This window comes from Octopus sinensis, linkage group LG8 (genome assembly GCF_006345805.1).
Source record: "Octopus sinensis linkage group LG8, ASM634580v1, whole genome shotgun sequence".
NCBI classification, from domain to species: Eukaryota; Metazoa; Mollusca; class Cephalopoda; order Octopoda; family Octopodidae; genus Octopus; species Octopus sinensis.
In genome coordinates, this window is record NC_043004.1 from 89,430,858 (window position 1) to 89,443,230 (window position 12,373).

At 36.2% G+C, this 12,373-nt stretch overlaps 1 protein-coding gene across 2 annotated transcripts in view; it reads right to left on the reverse strand.

Moving 5' to 3' along the window:
* The window catches only part of LOC115215046 (translation initiation factor eIF-2B subunit beta), a 29,754-nt gene that overhangs the window by 15,330 nt on the left and 2,051 nt on the right, over positions 1-12,373 (reverse strand). The window contains exons 1-7 of one of the 2 annotated variants that reach the window (XM_029784183.2): positions 12,108-12,334; positions 9,645-9,731; positions 8,088-8,207; positions 6,378-6,423; positions 4,675-4,734; positions 2,210-2,259; positions 960-1,056 (exon numbers count right to left, since the gene is read on the reverse strand). In XM_029784183.2, the coding sequence (XP_029640043.1) occupies positions 960-1,056; positions 2,210-2,259; positions 4,675-4,734; positions 6,378-6,423; positions 8,088-8,207; positions 9,645-9,731; positions 12,108-12,181 (534 nt within the window). In that variant the 5' untranslated portion in view covers positions 12,182-12,334. Of the gene's footprint in view, positions 1-959; positions 1,057-2,209; positions 2,260-4,674; positions 4,735-6,377; positions 6,424-8,087; positions 8,208-9,644; positions 9,732-12,107; positions 12,335-12,373 lie in introns of those variants that run through there. The other variant, XM_036505567.1, reaches the window with a different exon arrangement.

Below are 12,373 nucleotides of genomic sequence, written 5' to 3' on the forward strand. Positions count from 1 at the left end.
CTTTAAATATTACTTATGTTAACTCTTAAGCATTTAAACCAGCTATATCTAACCCAAATATTCTACACATTTTATGCTTAACCCTTTCATTACCAACCCAGCTGAAACCGGCTCTGGCTATGAATACAAATGTCTTGTTTACATAAGTTTGAATTAAAATCTTCCACCGAATCTTAGTCACAATTTATGTTCCTAATACTAGGTGAATGATAAAGTTATTTTACTAAATTCTTTGTTACATTTAAAGTAACTGAAAGAAAAACAGAGTATCTCAAAATAAATAAATACAGTAACGAAAGGGTTAAAGCAGCCAGGCCTGGCTCCTCACACCTCCTCTACATTGTCATTTTGAAAATAAACAATCACATCATCAAAATTTCAAAGCTACAAAGTATCACATAATTCAAAACAATGTGAATAAATATGCATTACATTTGACAGAGTAACATGAATGCCAAAGGGTTAATGCATAAACACTTTTTTTCTCTGAATAAGCACTGCTGAAATTGGGGTGCATCATTAAATATGTATATTTCTTTATTGCCCACAAGGGGCTAAACATAGAGGGGACAAACAAGGACAGAAAAAGGGATTAAGTAGATTATATCGACCCCAGTGCGTAACTGGTACTTAATTTATCGACCCCGAAAGGATGAAAGGCAAAGTCGACCTCGGCGGAATTTGAACTCAGAACGTAGCGACAGACGAAATACTGCTAAGCATTTCGCCCGGCGTGCTAACGTTTCTGCCAGCTCGCCGCCAATTCATTAAATATGGTACAACATTTATAAGAGAGGTGGGAACACATTAACCACTTAACCATTGAAACTTTCTTTACAAGTTTTAGGGAGAAAGAAAACAAAGATAAATAACAAAGAACAAGAGTGATGATGACGATGACAACAACGATGAGGAGAATGGTGATGAAAGAATAAAAGTGAAGTAATTTCAAAACTCACCTTAAGAAATGCTTCAACAGATTTGGACCAGCCTGATGTCATGATTATTTCTTTGGCATGAATATGCTCTAGTGCTTGTGATTCTATGTTTGGTATACTGAAATCACACAAAATCATTTAGCATCACTATTATTTTCATTATCTGCATTTTTATGTTTGCATGGGATCAGATGGACTTCGTTAAGGCAGATTTTCTACAACCAGATGCTTTTCCTGTCACCAACCTTCGTCTGTTTCCAAGCAAAGATATATTCCCCATGGCCAGACATGCTTCATGGAAGATTGGAAACAAAGGATGCCAGTTGTCTGACAGTGTTGCTCATTTACATCTATCGGGCAGTATCAAAATAAGGAGACAGTAACACACACACACACACACACATCCTGAGCTCCTTTCAGTTTCCATTTACCAAAAATCACTTGCCTACAGTTCCACACAGAGGAACTGAAACCATGTGACCAGGAAGCAAAGTTCTTGAACAAAACAACTATGCCTATAGAGAAGCTTGCCAAGCATGCATGAATGCACTCTTTCACTTGTTTCAGTCATTTTGACTGCGGCCATGCTGGAGCACCGCCTTTAATCAAAGAAATTGACCCCAGGACTTATTCTTTGTAAGCCTAGCATTTATTCTATTGGTTTCTTTTGCCAAACTGCTAAGTTACGGGGACGTAAACACACCAGCATCGGTTGTCAAGTGATGGCAAACACAGACACACAGATATATACACACACATACATATATATATATATATATATATATATATATGGAGCCTGGTGCAGCCATCTGGTTCGCCAGTCCTCAGTCAAATCGTCTAACCCATACTAGCATGGAAAGCAGACGTTAAACGATGATGATGACACACACACAATACAGAGAATGAGATGATTTGGCTGATTGGATGCTGATATTTTGGCACAGTTGAGTGAGCATTGAGCTTGTTTAGGTGACAATGCGTTGTGGCGTTGGAAGTAAACACAAACATACACACAGGTCCACTCGGAAATATACATATACAGAGGGAATGAAAGAAAGAGAGGGTAAGAGGGGGAGAGAGACATAACACATACAAACATAACTAGATGCTCACAAGAGTAAGAAAAACATCAAAGTCAGCAGTGAATCAACTAAATAGGTGGCGCCAAAATAGCTGTGCCTAAATATCTCATACCTTATATATCATCACTTAATAGATGGAAATGTCGAAGAATCACAAAAAAAATAATATCTGAAAGCAAACTGACTTACCATGTCTCCAATTCAGATTTTATTTCAGAAATGGCTTCAATGACGATTGCCTGTATTATATAAATATTTCAAATAATAAGAATATATAGATTGTGAAAAGAAAAGAAAAGGAAGCAAAGTACAGCTATTATAAGCCTTCATTGGGGGACAGAGAGGCAGCTCACAAGCAAAAAAGGTGGAAAATGAATTATCTCAAGGGTACAATAGACTAGCATTTGAAGTTTCACATGTAATAGAAGGTAGAGAAAAACTATTCATCATCATCATCATCATTCAACATCCGCTTTCCATGCTAGCATGTGTTGGACAATTTGACTGAGGTCTGGCGAACCAGATGGCTACACAAGGCTCCAATCTGCTCTGGCAGAGTTTCTACAGCTGGATGCCCTTCCTAATGCCAACCACTCCGAGAATGTAGTGGGTGCTTTTACGTGCCACCGGCACGAGGGCCAGTCAGGCAGAACTGGCAACGGCCACACTCAAATGGTGCTTTTTATGTGCCACCTGCACAGGAGCCAGTCCAGTGGCACTGGCAATGCGCTCGCTAGAATTTTTTTTCACGTGCCACCAGCACAAGTTTAAGTAAGGCGACGCAGGTAACAATCACGCTCGAATGGTGCTTTATACGAGCCACCGGCATAAGTTTCCCTATCTATTAAAGTTATAGATTTTAATATAATCAGCTTCGAAAATCAAGGAGCATGGCCTTGTGGTTAGGCTGTTGGACTCATGATAAGATCATAGGTTCAATTCCTGGGCACGTTACATTATTTCACAGTGCTTCAGTCCACTCAAATAAAAATGAGTTGCATCAACAACAGAGCAGCACTTCATAGATTTGTAAATGCAAGATATCACCAGCCCTTGATGGCTCCAGCACACTGGATAATGATAGTACTGTTGCAAATATCAATACCAGTAGAGACAACACAGAGTTCTAATTCTGTTGTTAAGATTGATTTTGCTTTTGAGATTGACTGATTTTATTGATCAGCTCTCCTTCTCTGATGAGAGGAAGCTGAGAAATAAATGACAATGAAATAAAACAAACAAAATGCACTTCTCCAATTCATCTTGGTGAGCAGTACTTTTAACCCTTTCGTTACCATATTTATTTTGAGATGCTCTGTTTTTTCTTTCAATTATTTTAAATATAACAAAGAATTTAGTAAAATAACTTAGTTATCATTAAGCTAGTGCTAGGAACGTAAATTGTGACTAAGGCTTAGTGGAATATTTTAATTCAAAACTTATGAAAGCAAGACATTTTACTACAGAGTCAGAGCCGGTTTTGGCTGGGTTAGTAACAAAAGGGTTAAATATGTGCTGACTCCAGCTGTGGCAGTCCATCCAGCTTGTTGCTTAATTGCTAATGTATATATGCTTTTATTCTTTTGCTGGTTTCAGTCTTTGGACTGCAGCCTTACTGGGGCAATAGCTTTGATTACACCAACCTGGTATTTAATTTAATGATCTTGAAAGGATAAAAGGCAAATTGAAATAAGGCTGGTACAAATCTGTCAAAGCATTTCTTAAGGTAAATTTTGAAATTATTTCACTTTTCCTCTTCAATCCCCTTAACCCCATCTCCTCCTCATCACCATCACCATCCTCTTTTCTTCTTTGTTATCTATGCTTTGTTTCTCACTAAAATGTTAAACAATGATGATGACGATGATGAATATACTTAAAAGATCAAGTCAGTAAACAACATTCCTATCCACCAAGAAACTGGTTATGTGCTTAAAAGACGAAACTAATATTTCAGATGATACAAATAACAGGGACCCCACTCTTGAAGTGTACTAATAGTGGAGCACTATTAAAGTGGCTTCTACCACCATAAAAATGCATTCAGTACATTCTGTATAGTTGTTGGCAAATGAGTGGAGACAAAATATAGCTGAGTGTTCTTTTGTCTTGCCAAACACAAAACAACCTCTTTAGAGCTGGTGCTACAATAAAATGAACCTAGTACACTCTGTAAGATGGTTAGTGATAAGATGGTATCAGCAATAGAAACCATGTCAAAAATGGAATGTATTAGGTTGTCAGAAAAATTCTTCATTTGTCGGTTTTTTTTTCCAATTATTTTAAGAAATTAGTCAATAATATATTCTCCTTTATTGTTCCCAACTTCTAACCAACATTCCAATTGTTTGTCAATACCATCACTGATATTTTTTAAATTGTTGAAGAAAAAAATAGATTAAAATAAATACAAAAAGAAAACAAATTTATTTGACATCCCAATACAAATGAGATGGTTCTCAAGAGTTCATCTACAAGGGTAGTAACTCTGAATAAGAACTGACTCAGACTGTGATGACTCAGCTAGCTAATGCATGTCAGCAGGAAAAGCCGGCATAATATGATGGTGCTCATGTTGATGATGAAATAAATGCTAAAAAAAAAGCATAAAAATTGATAGCAAATAGTTAACAAAATGACATTTTACAACTTACTTGGAAGTCAGGCACTTGTAGTGTGTAGTCATCAGACACTCCTTCACTGACAAAACGTTTCTAGGAGAAATAACACAAAACAGTCAATAAATAAATGCTTGAAAATTTTATGATTGGTTATTCACTAAAATCTATTTTTTGTCAGTCACTCCCATTAAATAGTATAGTTGTTCATACATATTATTTCATCAATTATTCAAAACAGTTTGGAAATATACATTAGTTACTCAAGTCAACCAGGAAATTATAAATAGCAGCCAAAATTTCCTTCATATCACACCATGCCATCTCAAAAAACAAAAGGAAAATGACAGATTGTGCAATATAGTTCTAGATACACTACAGCAAGAGAGAGAGTGAGAGTGAGAGATGTTTAGCACTGGAACACTTCTGGTCATAAGGTCTGACTAATCAAAGTAGACCAGGGATTAAGCAACAACAACAACATCAGATCACCATGACTACTGGAGTACAGTCAACTCTCTCTTTTACTCTTTTACTTGTTTCAGTCATTTGACTGCGGCCATGCTGGAGCACCGCCTTTAATCGAGCAAATCGACCCCGGGAATTATTCTTTGTAAGCCCAGTACTTATTCTATCGGTCTCTTTTGTCGAACCGCTAAGTGACGGGGACGTAAACACACCAGCATCGGCTGTCAAGCAATGCTAGGGGGACAAACACAGACACACACACTTATATATATATACATATATACGACAAGCTTCTTTCAGTTTCCGTCTACCAAATCCACTCACAAGGCATTGGTCGGCCTGGGGCTATAGCAGAAGACACTTGCCCAAGATGCCACGCAGTGGGACTGAACCCGGAACCATGTGGTTGGTTAGCAAGCTACTTACCACACAGCCACTCCTGCGCCTGGTTAAATTCTTTTACAAACACATTAGGAAGCATCACTAATTATTACATTCAATTACACCATGAATTTAGGAGCTAGATGTTAAGAAGTAAATAATTCCCAAAATATATGTAATAGTTTAAAAGGGAACATATATATATAACAAACTAATAGCAATAACTTTTGCCTTCTACTTGTTTCAGTCATCAGACTGCTGTCATGCTGGGGCACTGCCTTGAAGAATTTTAGTTGAACGAATCGATTCCAGTACTTTTTTTAAAGACTGATATTTATTCTGTTGGTTTCTTTAGAGACTGCTAAATTACCAGGACACAGAGACACCAACACCTATTATTACATGGTAGTAGGCAACAAACACAAAAGACACACACATTTATATATATATATATATATATATATATATATATTATATATATATGTAACATACAAGATGGGCTTCTTTCAGTTTCCATCTACCAAATCAACTCACAAGGCTTTGGCCAGCCCAAGGCTGTAGTAGAAGACACTTACCCAAGGTGCCAGGCAGTGGGACTGAACCCAGAACCATGTGGTTGGGAAACAAGCTTCTTACCACACAGCTATGCCAGCACCTATATATAACTGAACATTCAATATAGCATACATCAAGTCTCTTTAGGAACACATCAACTCATCAACTTGCAGATCTCTCTATTAATGGTCCCAATCATATTTTGGAAGAGGTGTTCATTCTTATTTCGTATTTGGATATTTTTCAAACACCTTCATATAAGGAATCTTGCTTTATTATCCATCTAGCAAATGCATTTCTATTTAATAATGTTATCAACTGTCAGATGTACAAACCTGTAAAGCTTCTTGTGGGTCATCACCCAATGTCTTGCCTTCGGCACTAATAACAAAACAAAAACGATTGAAAGAACATTAATACCTTTATTGGAAAACTTTCATAAGGGAGAAAGTGAAAATATAAAATGAAGGATGAACATTAACAATAATTTTAACTGGAAATTATGCATCACAGTTCTGATAAATATTGTCAGTGATATGTTAAATCCAGTATAAGAAAAAAGCAAAGTCTGATGCTGTTAGTATTATATATGACAAAAATCAGTCAAAATCATTTGACTTACAAATGATGGAGGGGTGATGAAATATGTTTTGTAGGATCTGATATCATTGCTAATAAACTAAATAGTCATAAGCAAAACAGAAGTCATTTTTAAGAAAAGCAAATTTTAAAGTTTAGTGTTGAAATTTTTCTGTATCTTCTTGCAATACAAAACTAAGCAAATTTATTTGTACATCAACTATAACACATATGGCACTTTATCTGAAAGAAACTATGGAATTTAGACAACTACAATTCATACTCAGTGGACTAATACTTTTTAGTAAATATGACTATTCAAATTATTAACAATGATATAAAGATATTAAAGAGAAGTTCCTTGCTTACAAATTCAGGATAATATTTGATTAAATAGTCATGAGTTAATATTTGCATTCGATCAACATCAATGGAATCTGAAGTTGGAGTACCAGTGCCGGTGGCACATAAGAGAACCATCCGAACGTGGCCGTAACCAGCACCGCATCGACTGGCCTCCGTGCCGCTGGCACGTAACAAACACCATCCGATCGTGGTCGTTGCCAGCCTCGCCTGGCACCTGTGTCGGTGGCACATAAAAAGCACCCACTACACTCACGGAGTGGTTGGCGTTAGGAAGGGCATCCAGCTGTAGAAACACCGCCAGATCTGACTGGCTTGGTGCAGCCGTCGGGCTTCCCAGACCCCAGTTGAACCGTCCAACCCATGCTAGCATGGAAAGCGGACGTTAAACGATGATGATGATGACTAGATACCATAAATCCTCGAGTATAATACGCAGGGGATTTTTAGGGGTCTGTACCTCAGAAAAACCTAAACCTTGTGTATAATACGCACCCCTTCTCTAACTTGAGTCAAGGAGGTCTATATAACGTCCTTTATTATTATTATATATATAACATAATGTAAACGTGTAGCCTTTTTGTGCATTTTGTTTGCAGAAAATAAAGAAATAACAGTAATAACGTTTAATAAATGTTGCTTACTGCAAGTTATGGATGATCCTTTTATGACTTCATTGCTTTCAGGCTTAGCTTAAGGTATTTTCGCGACCGACATCACAAAATGTGTCTGAATAAACATTGTCGGACAGCAAATAGAGACTCAGACATTGCTTAGAAAATAATTTTCACTTTTAACCTCGTAAATAGTACGCACTAGGGATTTTGACCATTACATTTTGGGAAAAAAATGCGGATTATACTCGAGGATTTACGGTAATTCTTGCCTAAAAATGGATTCTGCCTCTGAAAAGATGTCACAAAGAAATTGTTGTTAATGCAATCATCATCATGAACCAGACCTTAGAAAGCAGACATCTAGAAGCAGCTGGAATAGATGGTCCAAATGTTTCAACAAGCTCTGCTTTCTTTACCACAAGAAAATATTCTCAAATTGTTCATAACATTAATAACTAAAAGACTGTATAAGAAACTTCAGTTCACCTGGCATATTCTTCTCTGATTACTTTTAATACTCTTCGTACCATATTACCAATAACTGATTCTGAAGGCTGAACAGACATCATACGCTTGCCTTCTCGACGAATCACATCCATCAACTCCCTGAAAATTTTAATAGATTTATAATTAACCAGACAAATCACAAACAGTGAGTTCTTCAATCTAAGATAGTTTTCTCCATTTTCATTTGTTATAACAATAAACTAAATGGCTGAAGTAAAAAATAATGTCTAAAATTCAAATTAAAATCAATCAAGTCAACCAACACCAGAAGTGGTTAATGATGAAAGTGAATTGAATGGAAACCATTCATTTGAATGGCAACATTCAACACCATCTGCTAAATCACATTACCCTATTGTCAGTCCAAATTGTCCATACTTCTTTTCAGACTTTTACTTATCCCTTGATTCATGTTTCAAGCAATATAAAGATTTCCTTTCGTAAGTCTCAAGTTACTCTATTGGTTGAAAAAAATTGAGTATGTGCACCACACATACACACACATTTGATGCGTGGATGCTAGGGAAATATCCTGTGTGTCACACATTATACAAAGGACAAGCAAAAACAATAAGCAATATATTTATTCAGTTCTAAGTTCATATCCCATCAACATTAGTGTAATTTTCTGCAAGTCATTAAAATTCTTCATGCCCCATACTACAGCCATGGTCCAACCAAAACTTTATAAATGGATTTGGTAAAGAGAAACTGAAAGAATCTCATTGCATGTGTGAACCTTTGTCTTGACATCATATAATAGTTGTAACAAGTGATGTTGCTTGTTCCAGTTGTCCAAGACACTAAGCCTTACAAAGAAGATAATAAAGGACCAAGATGTCTTTTGCCTTGCTATTCTCAAGACTGGTAACACTACAGTAGACTTAACACCAGTGCTGGTTTCACATAAAAAACAACAATACACTGTTAATTGTTTGGCGTTAGGAAGGGCATCCAGCTGTAGAAACCATGCCAGAAGAGACAATGGAGCCTGGTGCAGACTCCAGTGACATACAAACATTTCTAAGACCAGCCATGTGACTATCCTCTACCAATCAAACCCTATTCAAAACATATACTAATTTGAGCCATGAACCTCCCATAAAAATAAAGCAAGCTTCAAACACTAGTCAGAAACAAAATGGCTGTGACATAAGCCACAACTTCTATTTCAAACCTTTGAAGATCAGTGTAAACTGTGAAACCAGTTGAATCTTTAAATATAATAATAAAAAATAATTTAACTATTTTCAGTGCATTTCCAACCTCTATTTTTTCCTATATATATATAAGAATTTTTTGCGTAATGAGATAAAAAAACCAAGGCTGTGTAGCTATTAGGACATTTATGGATAGGTCTTACCGCTGTTTCCAGGATATTTATTAATTATATCCCTTCATTGGAGACAGTGTGGGAGGATGGTTAAGTAATAGTTAGTTTAGATAGGATACAAAATAGAGAGTGAGGCGGAGGAAAGAAAATAGAGGTATATGTATATATATACACACACACACAATCAGCAGAGAATTACTTACTTGGCATTATTCCATTCATATTCAGAGATGATTTGTACAAGCAGATCAAGTACATGATGAGCAAGATAGTGAGAACTAAAGAAGACTCTGAAATGAAACAAATCATATAAAAAATTTTATCATTATCATCAAATTTGTTTATTAAGTAATTGTTGAAAAAAACATAGAACTTACTGTTGGAGGAAGTCCCTCACCTTTTCTATAAGATTTTGATAATTTCATTTTTCTATCTACATATAACACTCTGACCTGTCTCTGCATTGTGACTGTTACCTACAATTCCTGTACTAACACAGCTGTTTTCCATCATATTATTATTTCTCATGAAATACAGTTTTCATTATAGCCAAACTACTATCCTAGCCCATTTTCCTTATTTCCATTGGTTGTTGAGTATCCCTCAAGATGCTTGGATGTTCATTATTTGTATTTCAACCCTATCTGATGATGCATTTGCTATGATCGAATACTTTTTGTAAAATCACATTTATAATTTGGCATCATGGATTATTACTCTTTACTCTTTTACTCATTTCAGTCATTTGACTGTGGCCATGCTGGAGCATTGCCTTTAGTCAAGCAAATAGACCCCAGAACTTATTCTTTGTAAGCCTAGTACTTATTCTATCGGTCGCTTTTGCTGAACTGCTAAGTTACGGGGACGTAAACACACCAGCATCGGTTGTCAAACGATGTTGGGGGACAAACACAGACACACAAACATATACACATACACACACACACATATATACGAAGGGCTTCTTTCAGTTTCCTTCTACCAAATCCACTCACAAGGCTTTGGTCGGCCCGCGGCTATAGTAGAAGACACTTGCCCAAGGTGCTATGCAGTGGGACTGAACCCGGAACCATGTGGTTGGTAAGCAAACTACTTACCACACAGCTACTCCTATGCTGATTGATCACACAAAAATGCATAACATGAAATAAAAGAAATACCAAATTCATGCCATGCTTCATGTTTTTCTCTCATACACTTAAAAGATCTTTGTCTTGCAAGATATTTGGTGACCTTGCTGGTGCTTCAGAAAATGCATTCAATTCTCTGTAGAGTGATTGGCGTTCGAGAGGGCATCCTGCCCTAAATACCATGCCAAAGCAGACAGTGGATTTCGGCACAGTCCTCTGGCTTACCAGTGTATACTGTAATATTTAATTTAATAGGCAGGGGTTCAGTTAGTGGTTAGGATTTACAGTTAAGGTTTAGGAATGGAATATTTTAATGTATTTTAATGGGCGTTAAAAAAATTTGAAGAATAACAGAGGAACATAAGGATCACAAACATATTTCTATCTTATACATGACAAGATAAAAGATAGATGCTCTTATCTTTGTAACGATAATACCAGTGGAGGTCTGAAACAGCTGTCCTTCGAAGTCCTATACCTTATAGTAAAAACTCCTGTATGAGAGAAATTTAATTAAAAAAAAGAGGGGATAGGGTCAAATTCGGTGAAGGTACAGGACATTATATTCGAGTGTAAATAAAAATAAGAGAGTATATTATAGATATTTTGGTACAGAATGTGGCGTCGAATGAGATCGCATTTTATCGAGTAGATACGTTCAATGGATCTCCGTCGGTTTCAACGATGAGTGTTTGGCGATCTTACGGTATGAGTACCGTTTACGTCAACTGGACCACATGCGATTGTTCTTGTAACGAAAGATCGCCAATACACTTTTTGTTATTATTTCGTTACTACAATCATTTACGTCAATGAAGCATTGATACGTTTTAAACTAATTCGACTATTAAAACCGTCGGTGTTCTTTGGTAAATCTTACCTTCAAAGTGAGACGGGTATAAAACTAAGAATTTACCAAAATACCATACAAATAAAATTTAGTAGTGGGCAGGATTTCCGCAGAAATTTTATATTTCTTTACTATGGTTACGTTTTGTTTTCATTATATAGAATCGTTTGAGCGTCGGACAAAATGCAGAGTTCTAATTTTGCCTAGGTCCAACTTCGTCTTCCATACCTCTGAGGTCGATAAAATAAAATATAACACAAGTACTGGGGTTGATTATATCGAATTAACCCCTTGCCTCAAGTGCTGGTCTTGTATCTAAATCACAAACCATTATATTTAAAGCACAGCTGTCACTAGGAAACCAGGACGATTGGCTCGTGTATACCACGATTTCGCTAATTGTTTCAGATGGTAATTAGCCCGATTTAGTCACAAGCAAACACACACACACCAGTAATATATCTGTGTGCGAGTATGTTAAAGCATAATTTCATCATCCACATCCGATTCAATTATTTATTTGCGCAAAGAACAAAATGATTTTAAACAGTTTCGGAGAAAGTGATTAATGTCTTTGAAAACAAAATATTACAATATGTATATGTACATCAAGCTTTCAAATATCAAGTGTAAAATAAAACATATATATGTATGCATTCTAGTTGAATATAAACGTGGTTACTAACTGCGCTTTTAATTCCGACAGAAAACTTTCGATCCGTTCATTAACATCCCTTTTATCAACATTTCCAGACGGCATGGTGAGAAATTGGTGTGACAGTGTGTCACAATTTCCTCCGACTTAAATGGTAACAGTTACTGCGCATGTGCGACAGTTTTCTCATTCACCGGTGTAAATAGACATGAGGAGAAAATAAACAAATTTCAGAAAACAACTATTTTTTAAAATCACATTCAGTTTTTATTTGAAGTAATAAGTTTCAAAAGGTTT